Below are 25,562 nucleotides of genomic sequence, written 5' to 3' on the forward strand. Positions count from 1 at the left end.
TATAATTCAACATTTTTTTTGTACATGCACAGGTCCACAGGGGCATTTGTGTGCAATTCTGAGAATTACTGGAGCGCCAAGATGCTCCTTCCGGAGTGATGGTTGCGCTTTATAAATGCACGAATCAAATCTAATCCAGATATAAAGGTCGACTGTTATTTGTCAGATAAATAAAATGCATGAATAAATGTTGGGTCAAGGTAACCATCCATGTCGTCCCTGGTCTGCACTCGTTGAGACGTCTGCTCCCTGCCCTGTGACAGACCGGGTGGGGTGCATGGCGCTTGTGGGGTGCCTCAGTGGCGCAGCAGTCCACTCGGGAGGGGTATGTGTCAGCAGGCAGAAGGCTAAGAGAAGCTATTGATTTCCTAAATGTTTCCTGTTTCTCTCCCCAGGTCATGAGCAGCCGTTTCCTGCCCTATGACAACATAGTGACGGACGCGGTCCTGAGCCTCGACGAGGACACGGTGCTCTCCACGACCGAGGTAAGTGTGCCCTTCAGCGTGCAGCGAGTGTGCACTGCACCACCGTAGAGAAACCCCAGGGCCTGATCTGCGCTTCGCGGAGGGGGAGGGACTGATTAGACTGCTCCCCTCAGTGCCACTTTTAATTGCAGCATTGGTGCCACCTCCTGTCGTGGTGAGCGCTCATTTTTGTTATGTTTCCTGTTAATTGGCCCCTCAATTTCCATACGCTTCTAATAATGTCGCTGCAGGCAACCAGGCTGGCGTGGAAACGGAAGCGCTTCCTCCCCACCCCGGCCCTTGCGCTCCAATTCATGGGAAGCTGCCGTGTGGGTGCATTTGTTTCCCTAATCCTAATGAATGCTTCTCGCCGGCCCCCCCTCAGCCCCGCCCTCAGCCCTCTCAGCAGGGAGTGGGAGGGGCACGGCCTCGGGACCTGGATGGCACATTCAGTTCCTGTTGGGAAACTTCGACCCGCTGAGCAGAAAATGAAATGTAATTATGCGTTTCGTACGTTTCTCGATTAAGGAACGACTTGGGCAGGAGGGATTAGGAAGAGTGCTAAAATAATAAGAGCAAATGTCAGTGTTCTTGGTTTTAATTTTCTATACACAGAGTGGAGCACAAAAGCATGGGGAGTGCACCTTCACAGCTGACTCATATCCACCTTCTCAGTTTTAGTTATATTTTGGAGCTCCAGATATGTTGAAATTACAGCCCCTAAGCACTGTCAAGCAGGTCTGGACCAGAAGACTGCAGGCAGGCCTACAATTCCATAACAAGCATTGGAAATGGAATTGGTCTTGCATTAATTTGTTTGAGTTGAAGCTTTTGGCATTAGAAATGAGATTTTTTTTTTACCTATGCAATATATATAGGCCCTCCCCACCTTAATAAAATAAAGAACTCCTTTGTGTTTTTTTAATGTAGTACACCTGCAATGGTGCTGTAGCACTGGGAGTGAAAATAGCAGTTCTGTTTCCATGTTACCAAACAAGCCGTATTGTGAGGGTTCAGTACCTCAGGTGTCACTAGGTGTTCCTTGGGTCCTCTTTTGGCTACATATGGTACTGCACCCTGCAACATGACCGGGCAAAGGATATGGTGCAGCGGTGAGGGATGCCGAGTGGTGAGGGATGCCGACTGGTGAGCTGGGGATTCTGGTTTGAGTGTGCTGTCAGGCTTAACATCCTGTGATAATGGGCTGGTTGTTTAATTTCCGCAAGCCCGTGGCTAGGTGCCTATATAAATAAAAGCATTTGTAAAGTAACAAAAAATACAAGCAAAATAGCAGTGGAGTCCAAAGGGTGGCGGAGGCCGGCGAGCAGTGTTGTGGGAAGGATATGGGGAAGGCATGGGAAGATTAAGGGATATAATGTAACAGAAGCAGTGTGGTGGGAGGGCACAGGAGATAAAGAACGGCAGCTAATGATGCAACAGAAGTTTCACTGCAGAAGTAAATTGAAAAGTTAACAAGCAAAGAGGCAGGCCTACTAAAAAGAGCTTGCTCAAGTATAAACAACCTGACCAGTAAGAACACATGTAAAAGTGGCAGACCTCATGGGAGGATACAACATTCCAAAAGGAGGTACTGCAAGTGTATTCACCAGCAAAAAGCCCACATTTCTAAAGGGCAGCAACAGGAACCAATGGAAAAAGATGGACTTTTTATAAGCCCATATCCTAGATACAGCATGTCTCGAAAGATAGGTCAAGCATTGCCTTGCCGAGACCTAAAATCTGAGGCATGTGACAAGTCTCCTTTTAGGAACCCTAAGAATGTACCAGTCCTAATGAGGTCGGTTCCAGTACAAGTGAGCCAGTGTGTAAGAAGGGAGTCTCAGGAGATTAAACTTCTGTTGCCAGCACTCCTGTGTATTTTAACAGGGGATCTCATCCAGCAGCGGTCAGGGTAGACAGAGGGCCTTTTTTTTTTTTTAAGAAAATGAAGCCATATGCCAGTATACGTAATGTGGCACTGAGTTATTTTTATAATATTCAAACATTAGTCGAAAATACTCCATAAAAGGAATTTTAGATGAGCCAATGACAGCACTGCCTATTAAAAACAGTAAGTGGAGATTCTGGCATTAATTTATACATGCAGCATGCTTCTTGTGTGGCAGGAACGAGGTTACTCTGTCGTTTGGATCTGATTTCTTTAATAAAAAAGATAACGTTTAAAAGAGGAAGTGTTCACTTGCATTTCCAATGTACTGTATATAGGAGAAGGTCATCTGATGCTTATCTGACCGTCTGGGTGGATGTAAACAGTTGGCCACACTGTCACACACTGGGCAGAAGCTATCCGTGCTGTACAGTCATGTCCTCATTTAAACTGTTGTGACAACAACTCTAAAATCACAAGAAGCTTCTGAGGGCGGATGTTGTCCTTAGGGGCGATTCTGAAATAGGAATCTTATTGGGACAAAAATAAATAAATCAGAATGTTTGCTGGAAAATGGTTTGCTCCTTAGGTGTTTGTAGATGTTTTTGATGCACAGGGAAGAGATGTAGCACAGTGTATATATAATCGCCATATAACACCTTAACAGTCACTGGCATTATGCATGTTTGCTTTTCTGCAATTAAAAGACCTAGAAGCATGCTCAGGTAATTCTAGTTGTACCCCCATTGCACTTCATGTCTGGAACATCATTTCACTCAACCTGAAGCCATCACCCTCACTGACATAACTAATCTTGAAATCGCTAGGCACCCGACCCAGCCCATCCCACTCCATTAGGACTAATACCAGCCTCACAGCTATACACCACCAACATTCTGGGTTCTGTCTGGGTTCTGTCTGTCTGGTTCTGTCTGGGTTCTGTCTGTCTGGTTCTGTCGGTCTGTCTGTCTGTCTGGTTCTGTCGGTCTGTCGGTCTGTCTGTCTGTCGGTCGGTCGGTCTGGTTCTGTCGGTCGGTCTGGTTCTGTCGGTCGGTCTGGTTCTGTCGGTCGGTCTGGTTCTGTCGGTCGGTCTGGTTCTGTCGGTCGGTCTGGTTCTGTCTGTCGGTCGGTCTGGTTCTGTCGGTCGGTCTGGTTCTGTCGGTCGGTCTGGTTCTGTCGGTCGGTCTGGTTCTGTCGGTCGGTCTGGTTCTGTCGGTCGGTCTGGTTCTGTCGGTCGGTCTGGTTCTGTCGGTCGGTCTGGTTCTGTCGGTCGGTCTGGTTCTGTCGGTCGGTCTGGTTCTGTCGGTCGGTCTGGTTCTGTCGGTCGGTCTGGTTCTGTCGGTCGGTCTGGTTCTGTCGGTCGGTCTGGTTCTGTCGGTCGGTCTGGTTCTGTCGGTCGGTCTGGTTCTGTCGGTCGGTCTGGTTCTGTCGGTCGGTCTGGTTCTGTCGGTCGGTCTGGTTCTGTCGGTCGGTCTGGTTCTGTCGGTCGGTCTGGTTCTGTCGGTCGGTCTGGTTCTGTCGGTCGGTCTGTCTCGGTCTGGTTCTGTCTGTCGGTCTGGTTCTGTCTGTCGGTCTGGTTCTGTCTGTCGGTCTGGTTCTGTCTGTCGGTCTGTCTGTCTGTCTGTCTGTCTGTCTGAGTCGGTCTGTCTGTCTGTCTCGGTCGGTCTGTCTGTCTGTCTGTCTGAGTCGGTCTGTCGGTCTGTCTCGGTCGGTCTGTCTCGGTCGGTCTGTCTCGGTCGGTCTGTCTCGGTCGGTCTGTCTCGGTCGGTCTGTCTCGGTCGGTCTGTCTCGGTCTGTCTCGGTCGGTCTGTCTCGGTCGGTCTGTCTCGGTCGGTCTGTCTCGGTCGGTCTGTCTGTCTGTCTGTCTGTCTGTCTGTCTGTCTCACCTCCTGCGCTTCTCTCCTCCTGCTCTCAGTTGCTTTCTGTTGCCCGATTGCTTCTGCCTTCGCCTTTCCACTTGATGCTCACACATGTGCGACTCCCCAATGCTTCCCTACACCCACACCTTCATGTTGCTTTCCCTCCATCCATGTTCTCTTCGCCCTCTCCCGGTTGCTTTTGTGTCTTCGCCATCCATTACTTCGATGTTCCACTACCCTGTGTTGGGTTGATGTTTCCCTCACCATAGCTTGTATTGCTTCTACTTCCTGCCTTACACAAAAAAAACTCTTATGCCTTTTATATTTTTTACTTACTGATTCAGCTTGGATCGGTAGCTAAAAAGAAGGGGAAAACGTGGCGGCACCTTTTTGTAGATGCGTGCATGTGTTGTCGGCCACATCAAAAGCGTTAGTGGATTTTTTTTTCATTTTAGCAAGGCTGCACAGTATCATTTATGATTTGCAGCATGGCAAAACATTTTTTTGACAAAGCCAGTAGGTCACAAAGGTGAGACCTTTTGGTTTTTGGAAAACCCTTTACAAATAGTTTGGAAACGTTCTCTAGAACTCCAATGCAAATCACAGTCCTGCCTTACCTGTTACATTAATTAATCAATCAGGCCCCTGGAGGCACGAACTCGCAAGGCCCGCGTCCCAGGGGTGCTGGTAACGGTATAGCACAGCTGGCGATGGTGGCTCAGGCTTCCGGGTGTAGCAAAGGCAGAGCGCTGGGCAAGAGTCCGGGGGGGGGAGGGACCAGGAAGCAGGAGTGGGGCAAGCAGAAACTGCTTTGACATTTACATAGAAAAAAGTCTTGGAGGGACAACTGGTTCACCCAATCACATGAGAGAAGAATGCGTTGCAAGGGAGGGGTCTTTGGGGGAATGGTGGGGGAGTTGAAAGTTTTTTGACGAATCTTTTGAGGCGGGAGTGAGTTTCTGGTTGTAAAGACTAGTGAAAACATGGATTTGTGGGAGGCGGTCTGTAGGTACTCCCACCACGCCCATTAGAATTAAAAACCACACCACGTAGAAAGAGAAGTCCTTTAAGGGAAGAGATTTTGCTGAAAGTAGTTTTTTTGCACCTCATGTCAGAGCACCACACAGGTGGCTCCGGTACCACTCCAGCAAAGGAGACTGTTAGATGTTTTACTTTCTGTTTTATGGCATGGCCGATTTCATCTTTGGCCATCCATACTCCGGCCTAAACTTATAACACAGCTATTGTCACCCGAGAACACCCTGCTGAAGTGTGGGACGTCAGAGGGGTGGGACTGGCTGAGAATGTAGCCGCTGTTTCCTCAGTATATTGACACTTCCTAAGCAGACTGAAGATTGAGCCTGTCGCGAAGGGATTTGTGTAAAGAAGCCCGTGAATGCCCCTTTGCTGTAATGTCTGAATGAAGGAAGCCACACAACAACTGCACCGTTGTGCTGAAACGTCAGCCCTGCATGGCATGACTGCATAGTGTGGCCAGGCCTCCGAGGATATGTCTGCCTTGCCTTCTGAAAGCTTTGTATAAGAAATCTGAGGGAAATGGAGCACAGAGCTGATAAGCGTAATGAATTCAAGTGTTCATAGTGTCAGTGCCCTGTGAGAAATAGACTTATCTCGGATGTCCTTGAAGAGCTGAGGTCAGCAGCTGAGCAGCCTTCCGGGGCCCGTGGGAAAACCACACCTCCTTTCACTCGAATGTCAGACTCCGCTCTTTTATTTCTAAATCAGTAGATAGCAGCGAGGATACCGAGGTACTGAGATGGAAGGCACCATTTACCTGTAAAAAAAAAAATATATATATATATATTTATTATTATTTTTATTTTTTTATTCACGATTCTTTAGAGAGCTATATAATTTGTAGTGGGTCGTCTGTAAATGTTACCCTGATTCACCACCTCTTCCGTGTACTCTTTAATATATGGATGCACTTAAGTGTGAAGTGAAATGCCAATTGATATCTTCATGCACTAAAGACTTTGTAGAATCTGCTCGGTAGCTTGACCTGTCTTGCAAGTTGAAAAGTAAACCTGTATTTGATGTTTTGCTCCTTGTTTTCAATTTCTTGCTTCTGCAGGTGGACTTTGCCTTTACAGTGTGGCAGAGCTTTCCAGAGCGGATTGTCGGGTACCCTGCACGCAGTCACTTTTGGGACAGCACAAAGGAGAGGTGGGGCTACACTTCCAAGTGGACAAACGATTATTCCATGGTACTGACAGGAGCTGCTATTTACCACAAGTAAGTGCTTACAAGTCTTCTGACAGATTTAATGTGCCTGTGGCATGTCTGGTGTGGGTATCCTTATCCTGCTACTATTGATCACAGGCAGTGATGGCAGAACCCACAGAACATCCAATCATCTGTCAAGAGCCTGTGAGTTCAAAAGAGCTTGAAACAGACGGCTGTGCCCTAATCTCCCAGATCCTTGATAGTTCCTTTTGAAATCGTGGATCTACTGTCTTGAATTTAAGGGCAGGTGTCATTATGGCACTGTTTTGCTCAATGTTAAGAGATTTGGAACAGAAGAATGTATCTATTACTGTGAACATAAGAACTGTCTAAAAATCTTCAAAAGCGGTCTCAAAAACGATTAAACAATTCCTTGAGATGAAGTTGCCAAGTAAGTTACGTGACTCCTGACGATGCAAAAACTGCAGCTCACATTTAAAATGTTAACTTTAATTCAACTGATGCTGGAATCTGGGGACCATGGTTCGATCCCCGGCGGCAGGTCAGCCCAGCACCATGTGACTCTGGGCAATAGCTTGCTTAATCTTCCAAACAGCCCCCAGCATTGGAATGCCTCAGGGTAACTGTTCGCGCTTTCCAAATACTGGATTTAGATTTTTAGACCCTGATCAAAAGCTTAAGATGAAATTGCTGGTCTGCTTGAAGATGCCATCTCCCAGCATGTCCCATTGGGTCACAGGGTGGGATCATGCAGAGATGAAATGGGATGCACCACACACCCTAAAATTGTTGCTCTGCTAGAATTAATAAATATAGTAGCTCCTTATTACAGTTGACGCACAAATGTAACGTGGCATATTTTAACATTGGTTTATTTTTATATTCCATAGCTGCTACAAACACTGGCATTTTTATGTTTTCCTTTACCAGGTTCCATGACTGAAGCCACTTCCACATTTAAGTTACCTACTTACTGGCATTGTGTGCAGAAACCAAAGTGTTAAAGCGCATCAGTTCTCAAAGAGAGAGTCTGTAGTAGACCAATGAGGCATCTTAAGTGGCTGTAGTGTTGGGCGGGTTCCCGGGCAGGTTCTTTCTGTTAGGACATTTGGAAGAGCAAATTTTAATTTAAAAAATAAAATAAAAAATTAATTTCTACCCATGTCATACGTTCCGACACCCCTATCTCAGCAGGGTGACTCACAATTTTTTAAACCACGTACAGCTTTATTTTTGCTGTCTTCTCCCTAAAATTGCCTCCAAATCAATACAAGTAAAATACATTCCTCTTATTATTATTTTTTTTAATGTCCCTCTTCCTTGCTTCCAAATGTTGGCATTATGCTGCATACAGTGTTTTACTTCCCTGTGCTCAAGGAGAGAGCAGGCCTGTCTGGAAGTGTGTGTACTGAAATAAATTTGTACTGGAAGTACCTATGATTAAATGTACAAATGTCAATACTTAATAATACCTATGGCCCGATTACGATGTCGGATGTATCTGAGTCCGTCCAACATTGTTTGGGAACTGAGACCGAACGACCTCATGTCGTCGGTCTCAACCCAGCAATTAGGAATGCATTCCTATTCTTTGCGATCAGAAATTGCCTTCAGGAAAGAAACATTTCTTTCTTGAGTCCCCTCACTCACTCTTCATCAGGACCACACAGGGACCAGCCCTGTGTTTGCCACTCCTAATGAACCTAAATGTGGAAATGAAAAATTAAATTAACAAAACGCTGCCACTAATAAAGCGTGCGTGATTATACATACGATCTCTGTCACATAGTGTATTTAGCAGAACTGTGCTTCATGGACTCGAGGGGGGTGGTGTTTCCCCGAGAAAATTTTTCAAGATAGAGAAAACCGCATTCAGACACCTATTCGTCTCCCCGTCGGACCGCATCCGTTCATTTAATTTTTCATTTCCACATTTAGGTTTAATAGGAGTGGCAACACAGGGCTGGTCCCTGTGTGGTCCTGATGAAGAGCTAGGGGTAGGCTCGAAACATGTTGATTTTACACAGAACTCCTACCCATTACTGTTAAGTTTTTCCGTGAAACGCCCCCTTTTAGATATACCAACCTAGGAGCGATAATAAAGTATTTTAGCCCACTAGCAAGGTATTTTTAATCACTTTCACCCACTCCACCACACTGTGCACCACACATAGTCCATTTCAGTGCTGCTACGTAGTTTCCGCAAGTCGTAGCACGCCCCATTTCGTAGAGAACTGGGATGGCCCCGTGGGGAAACCCTGGTAAGTGAGTTGAAATCTTTCTTTCCTGAAGGCAATTTCTTTTTTTTTTTTAAATATATTTTCATTGGTATTTACATGTTACAGAGTACTAAAGTGACACACAACAAATTAAAGGTTTGTAGGGCAATTGCATAGGACCTTGCGGGTTTCGGTGGTGGTTGTGCTTGCATCTGGTTCGGAGATTGGTTGTAGTCTTCTCGAATCTGCCCCTAGTTCCTGCGCACATACGACATTTAACATAAAGGTTGATGCGAGTGGTTGCGCTATAGTTGGAACATAAAACGTGACATAGAACATAAAATTGGCGGGCGGGTATTTAGTGTCAGGTCGACAGGTCGTCTTGGAATCGTGCTGGTTTAGTTCTGGGTTTTTGTTCTTCATGGCGGTTTGTAAGGGTTTAGGAATATGTCTAGTTTCGCCCACATTTTTCTGTTTGGATTCTTCCATGGTGTGTGTCTGAGTGCAGTGTTGTCCGCTCATCTGAGAAATGTCACCCAGTTCAGCCACCCTTTGAATGTTACTTTGGAAGTATCTTTCCATTTGTCTAGAACTGTTTTCACTGCTCTCGTCAAGAGGAAGTCTAAGAGGGATCTGTCCTGTTGGGAAGGGTCGTATGTTGTGATATGGGCAGTGGTAGTTATGGCGAAAGCTCGGTCAAGAGTGCAGCCTATGGTTTTGTTGATGAAATGGACTACCTTTTCCCAGAATTTGCTGACCTTACTGCAGTGGTATATGAGGTGTGCGAGGTCGCCTTTTTCTGTTTCGCAGTTCCAGCATCTATCGTCTTCTTTCAGTCCTATCGATGCTAGGCGCACTGGTTTCCAGTATGCTTGATGTAGTAGCCAGAATTTCGTTTGTGCTAGCACCGGTGATATCATGTTTTTCGATGGGGCTGCCCAAAAGGTTTCTAGTTCCTGTTCCGTGAGTTTGGTACCTAGCTGTGCTTCCCAGTAGTTGGTGTTTTTGGCATTGAGTCTGGTGGATGTGGGGCGAAGTAGGTTGTACAGGTGTGAGACCTGGTGACCATTCGTGTTTATTGTTTCCATGTAGTGAAAGATTGAGGGTTTGTTCTTGGTTAGCTTTGATTTTGTTAAAGTTGTTTTCATAGATTGCTTTTACTTGACTCCTGAGGCTTGAGCCGGGAGGTTGTCTATTTTAAAACTGTACCTTGTGATTTTTATCGTGAATTTCCCGTGTGTCCTCTCCCTCCCCCCTGCACTGAACTATTAGTGTTTGTCGTTTTCATGACACACTAGCGCCAATTTTAAAACAGTATTTGCTGATTGCTAGCAAACTTAACTGGAGACTTGCCTGCCCTGGGGACGCGGTCGACTCTATGACCGGCATCAGGCAGGACTAGCTTAGTCAGAAGAGGCAGGCAGCGGCCATCTTTGTGTGGGCTCGCGCTGCACGTCGCGCTACAGAGCGCTTAAAAGCAGGGAAGGCTCGTGGTATCCCCAGATTGCTTTTACTTGACTCCTGAGGCTTGAGCCGGGAGGTTGTCTATTTTAAAACTGTACCTTGTGATTTTTATCGTGAATTTCCCGTGTGTCCTCTCCCTCCCCCCTGCACTGAACTATTAGTGTTTGTCGTTTTCATGACACACTAGCGCCAATTTTAAAACAGTATTTGCTGATTGCTAGCAAACTTAACTGGAGACTTGCCTGCCCTGGGGACGCGGTCGACTCTATGACCGGCATCAGGCAGGACTAGCTTAGTCAGAAGAGGCAGGCAGCGGCCATCTTTGTGTGGGCTCGCGCTGCACGTCGCGCTGCACGTCGCGCTACAGAACGCTTAAAAGCAGACGTAAATGGCTCCGCGCAGCGGACGCGCATTGCGGGCGCGCCGCTCGCGCGCCGGAGTCAAGCCAGAGTCCTGCCCGTCTGCGCCCGTCCGCGAACGACCGGGGCGCGGGGCAGGACACCCTGGACCAAATAACACTGCTCGGACAGCTATTAGGGAGAACTCCCAACAGCGAATCCTATATACAAGGGCTACTCTACTAGAAATAGGTAAGATCCCCACTAAATCATGCTGGCACTCCATGGACCCTAGCGTGCTTCCACCACAATGCACTATATGTAATCATTCATTCCACACTGTCCCTAACCGTAATTCCCTTGTGCCTAACTTAAAATTGATGCTATTAAATTGTAGGTCCATGATAAAACATAAAGTGGAAATAAGGGACCTATTACAGAAACATGATTTTGACGTTTTGTTCCTTACGGAAACTTGGTTAGAGGAATCTTCAGCCCCCGATATACTTGAGATAGTGCCTTTTAACTACAGTTTGCTGAGAATCGATAGACCTAAGCAGCGGGGTGGAGGTCTGGCTATGATTTTCAAACAAGAACTGGAATGCACCCTTACCAGTAAAACCATCACTAATAGTGAAAGTGGGACATTCTCTATAAAAGTGAACCCGTCAATGACCATTACTGGTCTTCTTATTTATCGGCCCCCGGGCAATTCTACCCCTTTCTGTAACCAGCTCATAGAAACAGCCACGCAACTAGCCATAAAACATAACAACTTTATGATGCTTGGTGACCTAAATCTTCACTTTGAAGATATGAATGCTAGAGAAGCCCAATTACTTAAAACAGCTCTCCACGCATTGGGAATTACATTGCTCTCTACCCTGCCCACACATCAATATGGCCACCTCCTTGACCCTGTTTTTGCCACCTGGGAAGGTATCGAAATACACTCCCCTATCCCAATAATTTGGTCGGATCATTACATGATTACCTTCAACATACCCATTAACAAAACCACGAACAGTGTGAACAGTCCTCTGTACACTAAGCGTCGCAACTGGAAAAATTATACCCCTGAACGTCTCATCACTGAATTAAAAACTAACCTTCCCCCACCAGGACAATCTCTTCAAGACACCTGGAACAACTACGAACTTTGGCTGGACAGGGCACTAAATATAGTTGCGCCTTGGACTTCCAAGCCCCCAGTCAGGAAATCAAAATCTGAACCCTGGTTCTCAGAAAAATTAAAAACAGCTAAAGCCCGCTGCAAAGCGATTGAAAGGAAATGGAGAAAAAATTATTCTACTGAACTCAAGGAAAGCTATAAATTGGAATTAAAATCCTATCACAAATTAATAAGAGAGGAAAAAAGTCTCTTTTATCAGAGCAGAATTGAAGAAGCCACCAACCCAACCAAGGAACTGTTCCAGATCTATAAGGAACTAACAGAAACTTCTAGATTAGATACTCAGGATACTTACTCAAACGAGTTATGCGAGCAAATAGCGGATTTCTTTGTCAATAAAGTAGAGAAAATCCACGCTACCTTCCCCACCCCCTCTACTTCGGGAAAGGCAGCGTCTCCCTCTCAAAAAACCCTCCTCACCCAATTTAATACTCCTGACAAAGCACACCTGTCTCGCATAATTAACAGTATCCACTCTGGCTCCCCAAATGATGTGTGTCCTCTAGAAAAAAGTAAGGACATCATGGACCATATACTTATGGATCAAATAAGTCAGATGATAACTCTCTCTTTTAAAGAATGCTATGTTCCAGAAGCCTGGAAAACTGCTCAAGTTATTCCTCTAAAAAAAAAAAACCAACATTCCGGTTACTCAATTTCAAAATCTTAGGCCAATTTCTCTTTTGCCACAATGTGCCAAGATAATTGAAAAAGTAGTAAATAAACAATTGATGGCTTTTTTAGAATTAGAAAATGCACTCCACCCTACCCAATCTGGCTTTAGAGCCAATTATTCCACGGAATCAGCTGTTCTGTATTCCACGGAATATATCCGCATGATGGTAGACGAGGGGGAGACAGCAGCGTTGGTCATGTTAGACTTAAGCGCAGCTTTTGATACTGTGCTTCATGCCACGCTGCTGTCCCGACTATCAGACATCGGAGTAAAAGACCATGCTTTGGCGTGGATTAAATCTTTTCTTACGAAAAGATCTTTTCAGATACATTGCCCACCCTTTAAATCATCTTCTCGTGACGTGAGCCATGGGGTTCCACAGGGCTCTAGTTTGAGCCCCACCCTGTTCAATATCTATATGGAGCCCCTGGCTCGGGTCGTAGAGAACTTCGGGGTGGGCATTGTTAGCTACGCCGATGACACCCAGCTCATGTTTAAGCTTACTCCTGACACCGAGAAATATGCCTCCAATTTCTCGAATTGCATGGCTGCTGTCGCCATGTGGATGGATAACAACTGCCTCCGGCTGAATGGAGATAAAACAGAGGTGTTGGTGGTAGGAAATAAAGCCTCTTTATGGTCGCAGGCGTGGTGGCCCACTACATTGGGCGACTGCCCTCACCCTGTTGAAAAAGTGAAAAACCTTGGAATTATGATCGACGCTGATTTGTCAGGAAAATCCCAAGTCCATAAAATAATAGGCAAATGCATCGGCACGTTAAAAATCTTAAGAAAAATCATTGAGCTCATTCCCACTGAAGCCAGAAAAACCATCGTACATGCGCTAATCACACCGCATTTGGACTACGGGAACGTTCTCCTATTAGGATTGAACCAAAAACACCTCCATCAGCTTCAATGCTTACAAAATGCGACCGCGCGCATGGTACTGGGTTTACCCAGAAGAACATCCGCCAAGGCAGATTTGTCCAAATTGCACTGGCTCCCTGTTAGGGAAAGAATCAAATTTAAGGGCCTCTGCTATGCCCATAAGATAGCCCACAACAAAGGTCCCACCTATCTAAGAGATCTTTTGACTATCCACCGCCCTACCAGAAACCTTAGGTCCTCAGGAATGTCACAATTCAAAATCCCCCGTATCCATAAAGCGAAAATAGGTGGCCGCTCTTTTCGTTACCTTGGAGTTAAACATTGGAATGCTCTGCCTACCCATCTAAGAATGGAACCCTCAGAGACTCTTTTTAAAGCTAAACTCAAAACTCACCTGTTTCCCTAATATCTGTTTTCTCTGACCGTCCCTTATCATTTCTCGGTGAGTTTCGTAGGCAATTAGCGCGGGGATACACAGTTGTGCAGCCAGGCGCTTTATAAATCTCTTATTATTATTATTATAGCCAGGAAATTGTATAGTTCTCTGTCTGGGAGTGCATGTTGAGCTTTCAGGTGGATATGGATTCAGAGCCTTTTTCTTTCGACTGGGTCCTCAAACCCGAGGCCTCGGGTTTTATTTGGAATATACACTAAGGAGGACGGACCCAGTTGACATTATCCTCTACCTCCCTTCCCTTTTGTGAATTCCTATTCTTTACAACATGAGTATAAATTTCGTCTGGAATACATATTTTCATTGTAAAGAGCTGAGGTGCAGTTCATCCCTGCACTCAGTGGCAGGCACCTCAAGGTGCCTGCTACCGGGTGCAGGGATCAACATGGGGACCATAGGTGCTCCCTAGGCTGCCATCTGGAGGCCTTGCACCCATGGGGCCCTGCTGGGGGTCCCCAAAGTCGGAATCCCAGAGCCTTTCTGTGTCGGAAAGGCCGGCACAGAAAGGCTGTTGAAATCTGCCATCAAAATGGGTTGGTCGGAAAGGAATCTGAACAGCCGATTACGATGCTGTGGGAACGGCCCCGACCGATGGTCGGAGCTGTTTCCTACAGCATCATAATAGGGCACTTAATGTGTTTAATAGACAGCTGTACTTTCCTGATCACATGCATTGGTGTAAAATGCATTTGGAAAAAACAAAACTATTAACGAGTCTAACAAAATAAATCAGGCATCTTCCTTTGGGAGTGTTGGAATATGGTAATCCAGTGAAATATGGAGGTCATCTCCCTCAACATGCCATCAATTAAGCACTATGTTTATGGCTTTAGGCATGTCATTTGCAAATCATCGACATCATGCATTTAAGTCTTATTAGTTTAACTGAAGCCAACAACCCCTTCAGCATTAAATTCATTAAAGTGCTTGGTGCACGGTTCCCCTGGCTAGGTTTGGGAACCACTGCTCTACGGTGAAGCATTGCACCTTATGCTGCTTTGACGCTGTTGGTAGATAGGGGTGATGCAAGGGAGGCTTGCCGAGAGTCCATTTACAGATACCGCCATGCCATGGTTCCTGTGGTAAAAAGATTGGCTCAGGACAGGTGCATGGTTTCCCTTGTGAGCACAAATCAAGCACGTGCTTGGTTAAAACCTTTATTGCTGAAGGCCTAAGCATTTGTAACTGAAGTATAGCCCCCTCTGCATTGCGTAGCTGAGCATCAACATCGGATGCAGCATTGGTGCTTGTGTTGACTTCCTACTCTTAACCCGCCATTTTGGATTGAACTCCCCATCTGTTTTTCAGATGTTTACTTGTAAAGCAATGAATTACCATCCAGTCAGTTTTCACATTTCACTAGAAACAAATCCAAAATGTTTAGCCTTTCTTTGGAATGTTCTGCTTGCAGAAAACTTCTTGTTTTGACAAAAAAAAAGGAAAATCTTTATGGAATTGGACAACGACACTGTAAGATGACTTCCAGTAATGTCTGTTCACTCATTATTTACTAAACCTGTTTCCACACCTCTGTAAATGTTTTTCATTCTATTTTCAGATATTATCACTACCTTTACACTAATTACTTGCCTGCAAGTCTGAAAAACATGGTGGACCAACTGGCCAATTGTGAAGATCTTCTCATGAATTTCCTGGTGTCCGCTGTGACGAAATTGCCTCCCATCAAAGTGACACAAAAGAAACAATATAAGGAGACGATGATGGGACAGGTAGGTTTAGAAAGCATCCTCGATCTGTTATACTAGTGTTTCTGTTGTCTTTAGACATGTAGCAAACATGACCTGTAGATTTGGAAACTAAAATCGGCATTTATTTCTGCTTTTCTTCTCTGAAACAATTCATACAAGAGTCAGTGAGAATAACTGGTCATGTGCCCTACTTTACGCCTCTGTAATTGAGCTGGAGAATCGTCACACGCTTTTTGCCAAGATTGTTTGCCCCTCATTCAAGCTGAAAGGAGTCTTTGAAATATTGCATGAATCCTTCACAGTGCGGCTTTCTCGTCTCGTACCCCGCAGCAGCCTCCCTGCTGCTCCATGCCTTCCCTTTCAAGCTCTCCCCAGATGAGGGTGCAAGCGCCGTGCAGCTGATTGTCTCTTGGCGAGGAGGACGCCTTACATGTGCTGGGCACTTTAGGCTGGCATGCCCCCTCTTAAATGTTTATGATCCGCAGTTTTCCTGCTGTTCTCTCTGATCTCCGTATTATGGATGGGCTTGATTTACAAGAGAATCTTAAAATTGCTTCTTACTTAAAGCACACTTTCATTAGTGCAGATTCTTTGCTGTATTAGTATATGGCCCCCACATAAAAAGTCAGGACCTTTATGGATGAGGGAGGGTCCTTTGTGCTGTATCATGCTCTATGCATACAATGCTGCAGTGGTCCCAGCCCTGTGACATGCTGTCCTCACAGTAGGCAGGTGGGCGCCGGCAGCAGGCTCCTGTTATGAAAACTCTAGTATAGCGCTTTGTAGACATTTCCATGCGGGCCAAGAATGGCTGGAACTTCAGCTTGTTATGCATTGTTTCAGGTGTGTTCTCTTGTGTGTAGGCTACCAGCGGTACAAAGTCCTGCATGAAGAGAGGCATGCATGTGAAGCACTACATAGACATAAGTCTTCTGACGCTAGCCTAAGCTCTGATGCTTTGGGTCAGGACAGGTGGGGCATGTAATCTTTCCTGTGACCAAAGCGTCTTGTGGGAGGTAATTGGGAGCCGAGGTAGAGAGTTACTGCCCACGCTACACTCCCCAGCACTACCACCTCTCATGATACGGCAGATGTATGGGAGCATCAAAGTGATATGCGTGTATATTCACATATTTGCCTGAGCAGTCTTGTCAAGAATATCAAACTTTGCATGACTGCTTCAGTTCTGTCGCTCTTACTATGTACCCTGCAAGCATTGCTTTTTGCATCCCCTGCCTAAGATCTGTCTAATTCAATGCCCCGCCTCCTTATTGCCCAGTAAGTCTATTGCAAGCCTGCATTCCTCACTGCAACGTACAACAATGTCTCAAAAGGGTGTCAGTAGGAGGACAATTAGAATTAGTACAGTTAATTACTGAAGAATAAATCAAGAAGGGGAGAAAACCAGGGAGACGAGATACTTGGCACAACAAATTGTATTAGTACATTTACATATTTGACATATTCAGTTTCATACAATCAAACAATTGAAGGGTTGCACTGCGTTACATTAAATGCCATGTAACCTGTTGGATACTGTGCACAAGTGCTCCTGAAGGATTGTAACGGCGCAAGTGACACGTGAGGTAGTATGTACAGCGACGGTGAAGGGCGCCATGGCGAACAAGTGAGTTTTAAAATTATACTGAGTCGGGATAGCCAAACAGTAAATGATAATTAATACAAAAGTAATTAAGTACGGTATCCTTGAGGGGAGCGCCGAACGTTCTGCTGTGAAAGTCAACGGCATTTCGGCCTGTAGGGGTGTTAGGCCATCATCAGGACCAGGTTACAATAATTTATATCATAGTGCTGGGGATAAAGGGATATTCACATATTTGTATACAAATGAACACTCGTGGGTGGAGCAAGGCGAAAGAGTAAAGAGGAGAGGGATATCATTTTAAAATTTGGGAGCCAAAAGTAGGGAGGGTGACAGAAGACGTAGAGCGCCGCAGAAAATTACCGCGTGTCTAGACTCAAGGAGGGAAGGTGAGAAAAGAGCTAGTGACCGAGTACGATGGACCACTTACGTCTGGGGCCACACCGTCAAGATTCTGCAGTGGATGTGCGCACGATCTAGGGAGACCATAAGTGTACCGAGGATGGGTCTAAGGAGAGTAAAGTAAGGCAAGAGTGAGAAGGGAGGGAAGGAAAGGCAGGGGCGAGAAGGGGGGGTTAGGGAACGAAGTGTATGGGTGACTTACTGTCAGGGTAGATCTGGAGGTCCCAAGTGGTGACGGTGGCGCGCGCAGTGTTGTGTGTTGAGGAAGGCCACAGCTGCTGTTCAGGAGAGCTGAAAAAGGAAGGGCCCACTCAGAGGAAGTTTAGTGGTGTGGGGGGTGAATCAAGGCCAACCCTGGGTCGGTGTGGCGGTAGTGTGGGCCAACAACGCTGGTCCCGGAGCAAGGGCAAGAAGGACTAAACGCGGAACGTGATGGACGGCCAGGCATGTCCATTGTGGGGCAGAATTCCCATGACGGTGATGGACTAAGAAGGAAAGGTCCGCCTGAGGGGAGGCAGACTGGCACACTTGGTGAAAAAGCACTGCGATATAAAATATTGTAACCTGGTCCTGATGATGGCCTAACACCGTTACAGGCCGAAACTCCATCGACTTTCACAGAGGAACTTTTGGCGCTCCCATCAAGGATACCATACTTAATGACTTTTGTATTAATTATCATTTACTGTTTTCTATCCTGACTCTGTATAATTTTAAAGCTCACTTGTGCGCCGTCACCCCCTTCACCGTTGCTGTACATACTACCTCACGTGTCCCTTGCGCCGTCACAATCCTTCACGTGCACTTGTGCACAGTATCCAACAGGTTACATGGCATTTAATGTAACGCAGTGCAACTCTTCAATTGTTTGATAATATGAAACTGAATATGTCAAATATGTAAATGTACTAATAAAATTTGTTGTGCGAAGTATCTTGTCTCCCTTGTTTTCTCCCCTTCTTGATTTATTCTTTAGTAATTAATTGTACTAATTCTAATTGTCCTCCTACTGACACCCTTTTGAGACATTGTTGTACGTTGCACATGTTTGCCCTAGTCTCAGGGTATATGGGCTACCTCCTCTAGTCTGGTATTGTCTCCTCTCTGCAACAGCAGACAAACGTTCAGACGTGAGCTACTTAATATTCCTGCCTTTATTCGCCCAGTCTGATGCATGTATGTGTTTATTCACAGTGACATAATGGTGGGGGCCCCGTAGAATGTGTTGAGGGCCCCCAAGTCTCTAATATCTAGCAGTAACCCTTTAGACAAAAGTTCGATTGGGGCCCTCTGGAAGGCTTAGGGTCACCGTTAATGTTTGAGGGCCCTCCTGCACCACAGGGGCCTGTGTTCTGCCTCTGCTCATTCTAACCCCCAGCTAATATACCAGCACAAAGCTGGCAAAGAAGTCACAAACACTGAGTGATTGTGTCCTATATGTAAATACGTTGGCAAATTGACAGCATTGCTGTGTGCCAGAAGAATGTGCCTTTCTATTGAGAATTTGGTTTAACACCCTGACACGGCTCGGTGCTTGCTTTTTTAACATTCCCTTATCGCTGAGCTCTCGAGTCCTGGGATCTGCATAGGCCATGATGCCCTGGGCATTGACAACCCAAGGTGCGGTAGCCTGAATAGCGCATATATATATATATATATATATATTTTTTTTTTCAACCATTCCAGCCCTTTTTACAGTTCCAAGCACAGCAAGCAGTTTTCACTCATTTCATAAACCTTGACGTGAGGTTTGAGAGGCTATTGAAGTTCATGGTCTCCTTTACCGCATTGCCTCCAGCTGTAGTGATGAACAACTTGTTCATTTAATATAGTACGCCGTGTGACCTGCCCTCCTCAAGTACAAAGCCAAGTTAATCTTTGTGAAAAGCATATGGCATAATAGATGCATCATTGTGTAAAGCAGTCACCCGTTGCTTCCATTACATATGCCTACGGTGAAGTAGAAGTTCGCGACAGTCTCGTGTCGAGTTGAGATTCCGAGAGCAGGCTGTTGACAGGGTTGAATGCTGCTCTGGCAGCTTCTTCAGCCTCAACGCTCAACTTAAATTTATGCAACAAACACCCCTCACGTTTGTATAATATTCAATACATTGAAGCAACTTCTCTGGAATAAAAATATCTAGTGAGGGGAGCAGTGGCGGCCGTTAAGTTTTGGGGGGAGGGAGTCGGAAAGGACACACACAGACACGCTCACATACACAACACTCACAACCAGGCGAGCACACACAAACACATTCATTCACAACACTCTTTCCCAAACATTCATACATGCACGCACCAAACAATGTAAAAAGAAAATACATCACACTTACCTTCAGCCAGCTCTGCCTCGGAGGTTCAAGGAAGCTTGGGACTGCTGCCTTCCCTCAGTCAGCCAATGAGGGAAGGCAGCAGTCCTATCGTCATCACAGAGTGGGATGGGGTCAGGGAGACTACTGACCCCACCCCACTCCGTGATGAAGTGTCACTGATTGACACTCGACCGTGGGCGCTTCAGGGCTTAAGACTGAAGGGCCCAGGTGCGAGGCAATCAGTGACGCTATCCCTCGTCACTGAGGGGAGGGCCTCAGCAACCTTTGCTGAGCTGAGACAGTCACGCCCAACTGAGCTCTGAATTTCTCAGCCCAGCAAAGTTCAGTTCAGGCAGCCAGGAGCCAGCTCTAAATGCGAATGTGTGTCTCCTGGCTGCTTAAACTGAAAGTGAATAGTGTCTGTCAGGCTGACTTTTGTTCAGCCTGACACTGTTCCTAGGGGGGGGGGGGGAAGGGAGCGGGGCCCTTCCGCCCAAAAGGCCAAGCTGCGCCTGGAGGGGAGAAATCTAAAGGCATGCTGATTGGCTAAACTGAAACAAGTTATCTCTTATGTCAGTTCAACAAGCTAGCTGATCTGTGGGTTGATGTACTGAGTGTACAGGATAAAAAGGAAAAATGCCAGTATCTGTGTCGAGCTGAAAACCAGGTGAAATTGGTATAGCAAAACCACATTAATATGGGGTCCCACGCTCGGAGTGTTGTAATTTCTCCTGTAGGTCTTCCACTTTCTTCCAAAGTATTTGTCCTTGGTTGGGCACTGCCAGCTGGTCTCCAAGCTCCTTGTGCATTCTGGGATATTGACTTCTTTGGACAACTTCTGCTGAGCGCTGCTCCCCTCCTCTTAGTCAGTGTGAGCTTCCACAAGCATGCACCCCAACATACCCCCCCCATAGACATGCTACTCCCTCTTTCCTACACGCACATCTGTATTTTTTTCAAATGGGTGATTTTTGGTGAGTTCATTTTTACTTAAAGAATATTAGCCTAAGGTCCTTTTTTTCAGTCTCGTGTCTTAGTCTTGCCTACTTTGTAAGCTGCTGCATGGTGATGTATGTGCTCACACACAAGCCTCATCACACAATTGAGTGAAAGGGGCCCTCTGTGGGTAGGGGCTCGAGAAGGCCTGCCACGGACCAGATGTTTTCGTCACATTTTAGGGTTTAGACAGATTAGTCCGTCTACAAGTCCTATTTACCGAAACGTCCCAGGTCTTTCCAATTAATTGTTCAACTCCTTCTTTTGATCGTCCTCAGTGGCGAGGTCATGTTTTGTCTTGGCGCTCTTTAAAGGATGGTTTGTTTAACTCTGTTTTCTGCTCCTCCAGACTTCCAGGGCCTCCCGCTGGGCCGACCCCGACCACTTCGCCCAGAGGCAGACCTGCATGAACACATTCGCCAGCTGGTTTGGCTATATGCCGCTGCTCCATTCGCAGATGAGGCTCGACCCCGTCCTCTTCAAAGACCAAGTGTCCATCCTGAGAAAAAAATACCGAGACATTGAGCGGCTCTGAGAACACTGCCCTGGACTGAGCTCCTCTCTCTCTGGCCGGCGCGGGGCCGCGGACAGAGCCCCAGCCGGGCGAACAAAGGACACATGGTGCTTGCAGGGACACGAGGCAAACGGTTACTCCACGGAGGGGTTTTCTCGAATTCATTGCACTGGACTGCCGAAAACCCAGCCCGCAGGCTCTGTGCTCTCAAGAATAGGCTGTGTACAGTTTAATTATGGAACATTAAATAATTATTTTTGAAATGATTGCTATGCAGGTTTAAACTTTTTTAATGATCAATAACTATTAAAACAGAGGTCTTTCTTTAATCAACTTTGTGTTCACTGTGTCTCAAAAGTCGATCCTTAATTGTTTTTAGTATGCTATTGATGTATTTTACTTATTCCCACTGAGGTAATCGCCGTCTTCGCACCGACTAAAATATCAAACCTTCCTGCAGAAAAATGCCGCAGTTTGGCAGACATTTGACAGAATGTCTCTAGTTAATGGTTTAATAATGAGTTATCTCTTCTCATGTCGGTTTGTGTGTAGTTACAGCGGTGCCTTTGCTTGCTGATAGCAGTAGCACCCAGATCACCCGTCATTTCGCATGAGCTGCTGATAGTTGAGTGATGGCTCCTGGGAGTGCGAACACGTCATTCCATTATCCTTTGGGTCCGTGGGTGAATTTATCCGCCCCATTGAGAGATTGTGTGCTTAGCCATGCCTTGTATGAGGGATCTGGAAAGAACAGTTTGGGTGACTCGTGGGCGGGAAAGCGCCAGCTTGTCAAACGAGAAAGTGTCATATTGGATCAGTTTTTGCAAGCATGCCTAGCACACCAGCTATAGAAATAACGTAGTGTGCTTCCACTTAAAGTTCTTTAGTGGACCAATATTTGTGAGCAGAGGGCTAGACTATTAGCTGTGCTGGAAGACTAGCACCATTTTTTAAGCTATGGGAGTGTTGTATGCACAATGACCTCTGCAGCGGGATTTTTCACAGCTACATTTACCTAAGCAGGAAGTAAAATGGTGACACTTAAAATATGAATTGCCTCTATTATGATTGGTGCGAGATGTAAAGTAAAACTAGCATACCAAAAATTAAAACTCGGTGTAAAACCCTTGCTTTTTATCCCAGTGAAGACCCCACTCAACACATTTTCCTTGTATCTACATATATCAAACGTAATTTTAATCTGTGTGTGCACTCAACCTCTCTAGTTTAAAACTCCGTCATGGCCTCAAGAAGAACGGACGAGTCTTTTAGACCCACTTTAGAGAATACCCACTAACAGGCACATGGACCTGCAAGTTCTAACGCGTTTGAATAAATCAATGTGACTGTCAATAGTCAGGACGCATTCTGCACACAGATCACACACACAGGTCCGATTTAAGACTCAACGGAAAGACACAGAATTAAGTGATGATTCACGGCTGGGAACCTTATGAAACTGAGACTGCAGATAGGGGTATTTGTGTGCATCTTGCAGGTTTGACAATAAACTCTACATGGCTCAGTATGGAAATTGTGTGTATGGATTCCATCTTCATGAGCTTGATTGTTCAGATTTGATGATTTTCAAACCAGAGAATAGCATTACATGCTAACTTTCTTCTCTTTTCTTTAATGTGGTGGGGGCAATGACATTTCTTTAATATGTCCCATATACCTTCATAGAGAATCGCATGTGTCTGGATCTCCCAGGAGCTGAACACCTGACAGTGTCAGAAAGGCTGAGAATTCTAAGAAAGAACCCTTTCCACTACTTACGGTTCAATTCATGTCCTAAATTTGTAGGATCCAACCAGTAGAAACTATCAGAACTACTGTGTGTCGAAAGCTTGCTCTTATTTGAGGCAATCTAAACGAGGCTTCTCCAAAGAGTAGCTTGTGCGCTACTGGTAGCTCATGTGTGCAGCCCAGCCGACTCAATTAGCCGCTTTTGCTTGGTATATATGTGTACCAACATTGAAACGTGTGTATCCAAGATGAAAATGTGTGTATTTTCAGAACCCATGATTTTCAAAAGATGTTTGAAGCTGATATTTGGATTATAAGTCATGCAGCATTGAGAAACGTATTACTAATACTACCTTGGTGCCAGTGATATTGCAGCTGTGGCTGTTATGTATTACCCCTGCACACACATTCCAAATTCTTAAAGCATTTTTTTAAATTACTGCTGGCAATCCTGCACTAAAGTAGTCATAGCTGGTTAGCTTGGGTACGGTGGCCATTAATGCAAGCTTGCCTGATGTGTACAACACAAATAATCTCAGTAGCTCAGCATGATTTCCATTGAACGGAAGTTGGTAATTAGAAGGTTGGAGACCCCTGCCATAGATCTTCCTGTGATTGGCGGGCTGGTGAACAGTCATGGTGTGACTTGCTTCTAGGGTTCTGTCACAGAGAATATGGCATTATTCTTCCATCTGCTCCCTGTGTTATTAGTTTCATACCTGGCTTAACGAAGTGGCTTGCAAGTCCTATTAACGGTTCATGTCAAATATATACACAGTGGGCTTTGGCTCCACCCAGGAGCATTTCACTCTTACCTCATGCTTTTGGCAGTTTGACCTATTATTCTGCTAACTGTGTTTTCATTCCAAGGCACAATGAACACCTCGAAATTGCACAGAAATATCAGATAAGTTCTTCTTTCATACTTGCATTGTTTATAGAAAGCAATTCTGTTTCATTCTTTACTGCACCAGCACATTTTCAATAACTTAGTGTAAGAAACTGGATAATTGGTTGAAATGGGTGAGAATTGATTTCAAATAATTATCACAAGCCTGGTCAGGGTGAACCACAAAAGCCACTCAAACATGTGCTTAACCTTCTGGTAGCATGGTACAAAAGCAGTCCGGCTTTACGTGGAATATGTAAAGTATTTATGCAGCACTCAAACAGTAATAAAGTGAAAGAACAACACAAGAAAAATAGAAAATCTATTTAGAGAAATAGAGTAAATTCTAATAAATAAAATGACACCAACGACAAATTCAATAAGAATCGGAGTCATGAGTCCTTAAAATTCAAGGTAGAAATGGGACCAAAAAGCGTGCAGTACCAACTGCGAATATCTGGTTGCGCTGGACCAAAGCAAAGTCACAAGTTCAGGCCTACCACAAAGGATTACAAAGAGGATCCAGGCCCAGGTTAGTCTTGCTGGAAGTTTTACTTTGTGTTCGATGTGAGAATGGTGCAGTGAGGCTCTGTGGAGCCCCATGTTTGCTCCAATGAGGTTTTCAGTCAGGAGCTGTGCGGCTCTGTGGGACTCTGCACCAGATGCGTTGAAGCCTTCATTGAGGAGCTGCCTTGCTGAGCTGGATCCAAGGAGGCTTCCAGCTGGAAGCTCCGCTGTGTGGCTCTGCATCGTTTGCTCAGGAGCAGCTCAGTGTTTGATCTGGTGAATCTTTGTTAGGCTGGAGAAAGGCAGTCTGACTGCAGCCATGGGTCCAGGACCTTGAGGATAGCACTTGGCGGTCAGGACTCACTCCCACAGAAGCAAGCAGATGGGCCCTGAACAGGTACATTTGGCTCTGGTCAGCTGGTAACCAGGAATGGCCTCTGAAGCTTGCTGTAGCCCTGTGGTTCACGCAGGTCAGCCAACTGACTCTGGAGTCACTTCTTGGGACCTGGGTTCAAAGCAAGCAGGTCAAGTCTTCTTTCACACTTCCGCCAGCAGTGCAGTCCAGAGTCTTCACTGGTCCAAGAGTGTTCACATTTCAGGTTCTGGAGATGACTTTTATACCCAGTACCAGCCTATGGGTGGGGGACACCCCCTGTGTTTAACCCTAAAAATGTTCCTGGTTGGTTATTCCCTGTACTCTGGATTTAGCCCCAGCTTCTCTAGAGAAACAAAGGGCTGGTAGGCTCAGGTGGGAGCTGCACCTGCCAGTGACATAGTAGGCTTCTTCTGAAGTTGAGAGAGGCTGCGAACAGCCACCAAGCTGCTCTTTGAAGTGCAATCAGGGTAGGAGCTCAGCTCCTCCCCAGTCATTGTCAGGAAGACCCTCACCTCTTCACAACCAGGTTCTTTTTCCACTCTCAGGGGGTAATGCACATCACACCACAGGAGACCTATTACCAGTCAGGTGACACTGTCCGAAAAGCACGTTTGGCTTACACAGGAAAATGCTAACTTTCTAAAATTGCCATTTTCAAAATTGTAATTTAAAATCCAAAAGACCATGGGGTTGAATTTTATCTTCCTATCTCAAACTGAAGTTATGCAATATATGGAGTTATGATCCAACCCAGTGCTTTTGTATGGGCGTGCAAGCCTAGCAACCATGGAAAAACAGCTTGTAGATCATCCACTACCAGGTCATCTAAACCAATCCATATATGTCCTGCCT

At 45.7% G+C, this 25,562-nt stretch overlaps 1 protein-coding gene across 1 annotated transcript in view; it reads left to right on the plus strand.

The window, feature by feature from the left end:
* The window catches only part of EXT1 (exostosin glycosyltransferase 1), a 351,045-nt gene extending 329,527 nt beyond the window's left edge, over window positions 1–21,518 (plus strand). The window contains exons 8-11 of the mRNA XM_078686856.1: window positions 396–485; window positions 6,307–6,467; window positions 15,212–15,383; window positions 21,025–21,518. Coding sequence (XP_078542982.1) covers window positions 396–485; window positions 6,307–6,467; window positions 15,212–15,383; window positions 21,025–21,210 — 609 coding nt within the window. The 3' untranslated portion in view covers window positions 21,211–21,518. The remainder of the gene's footprint in view (window positions 1–395; window positions 486–6,306; window positions 6,468–15,211; window positions 15,384–21,024) is intronic.
* Window positions 21,519–25,562: the final 4,044 nt, after the last annotated feature.

Source organism: Lissotriton helveticus, chromosome 4_1 (genome assembly GCF_964261635.1).
Source record: "Lissotriton helveticus chromosome 4_1, aLisHel1.1, whole genome shotgun sequence".
NCBI lineage: Eukaryota > Metazoa > Chordata > Amphibia > Caudata > Salamandridae > Lissotriton > Lissotriton helveticus.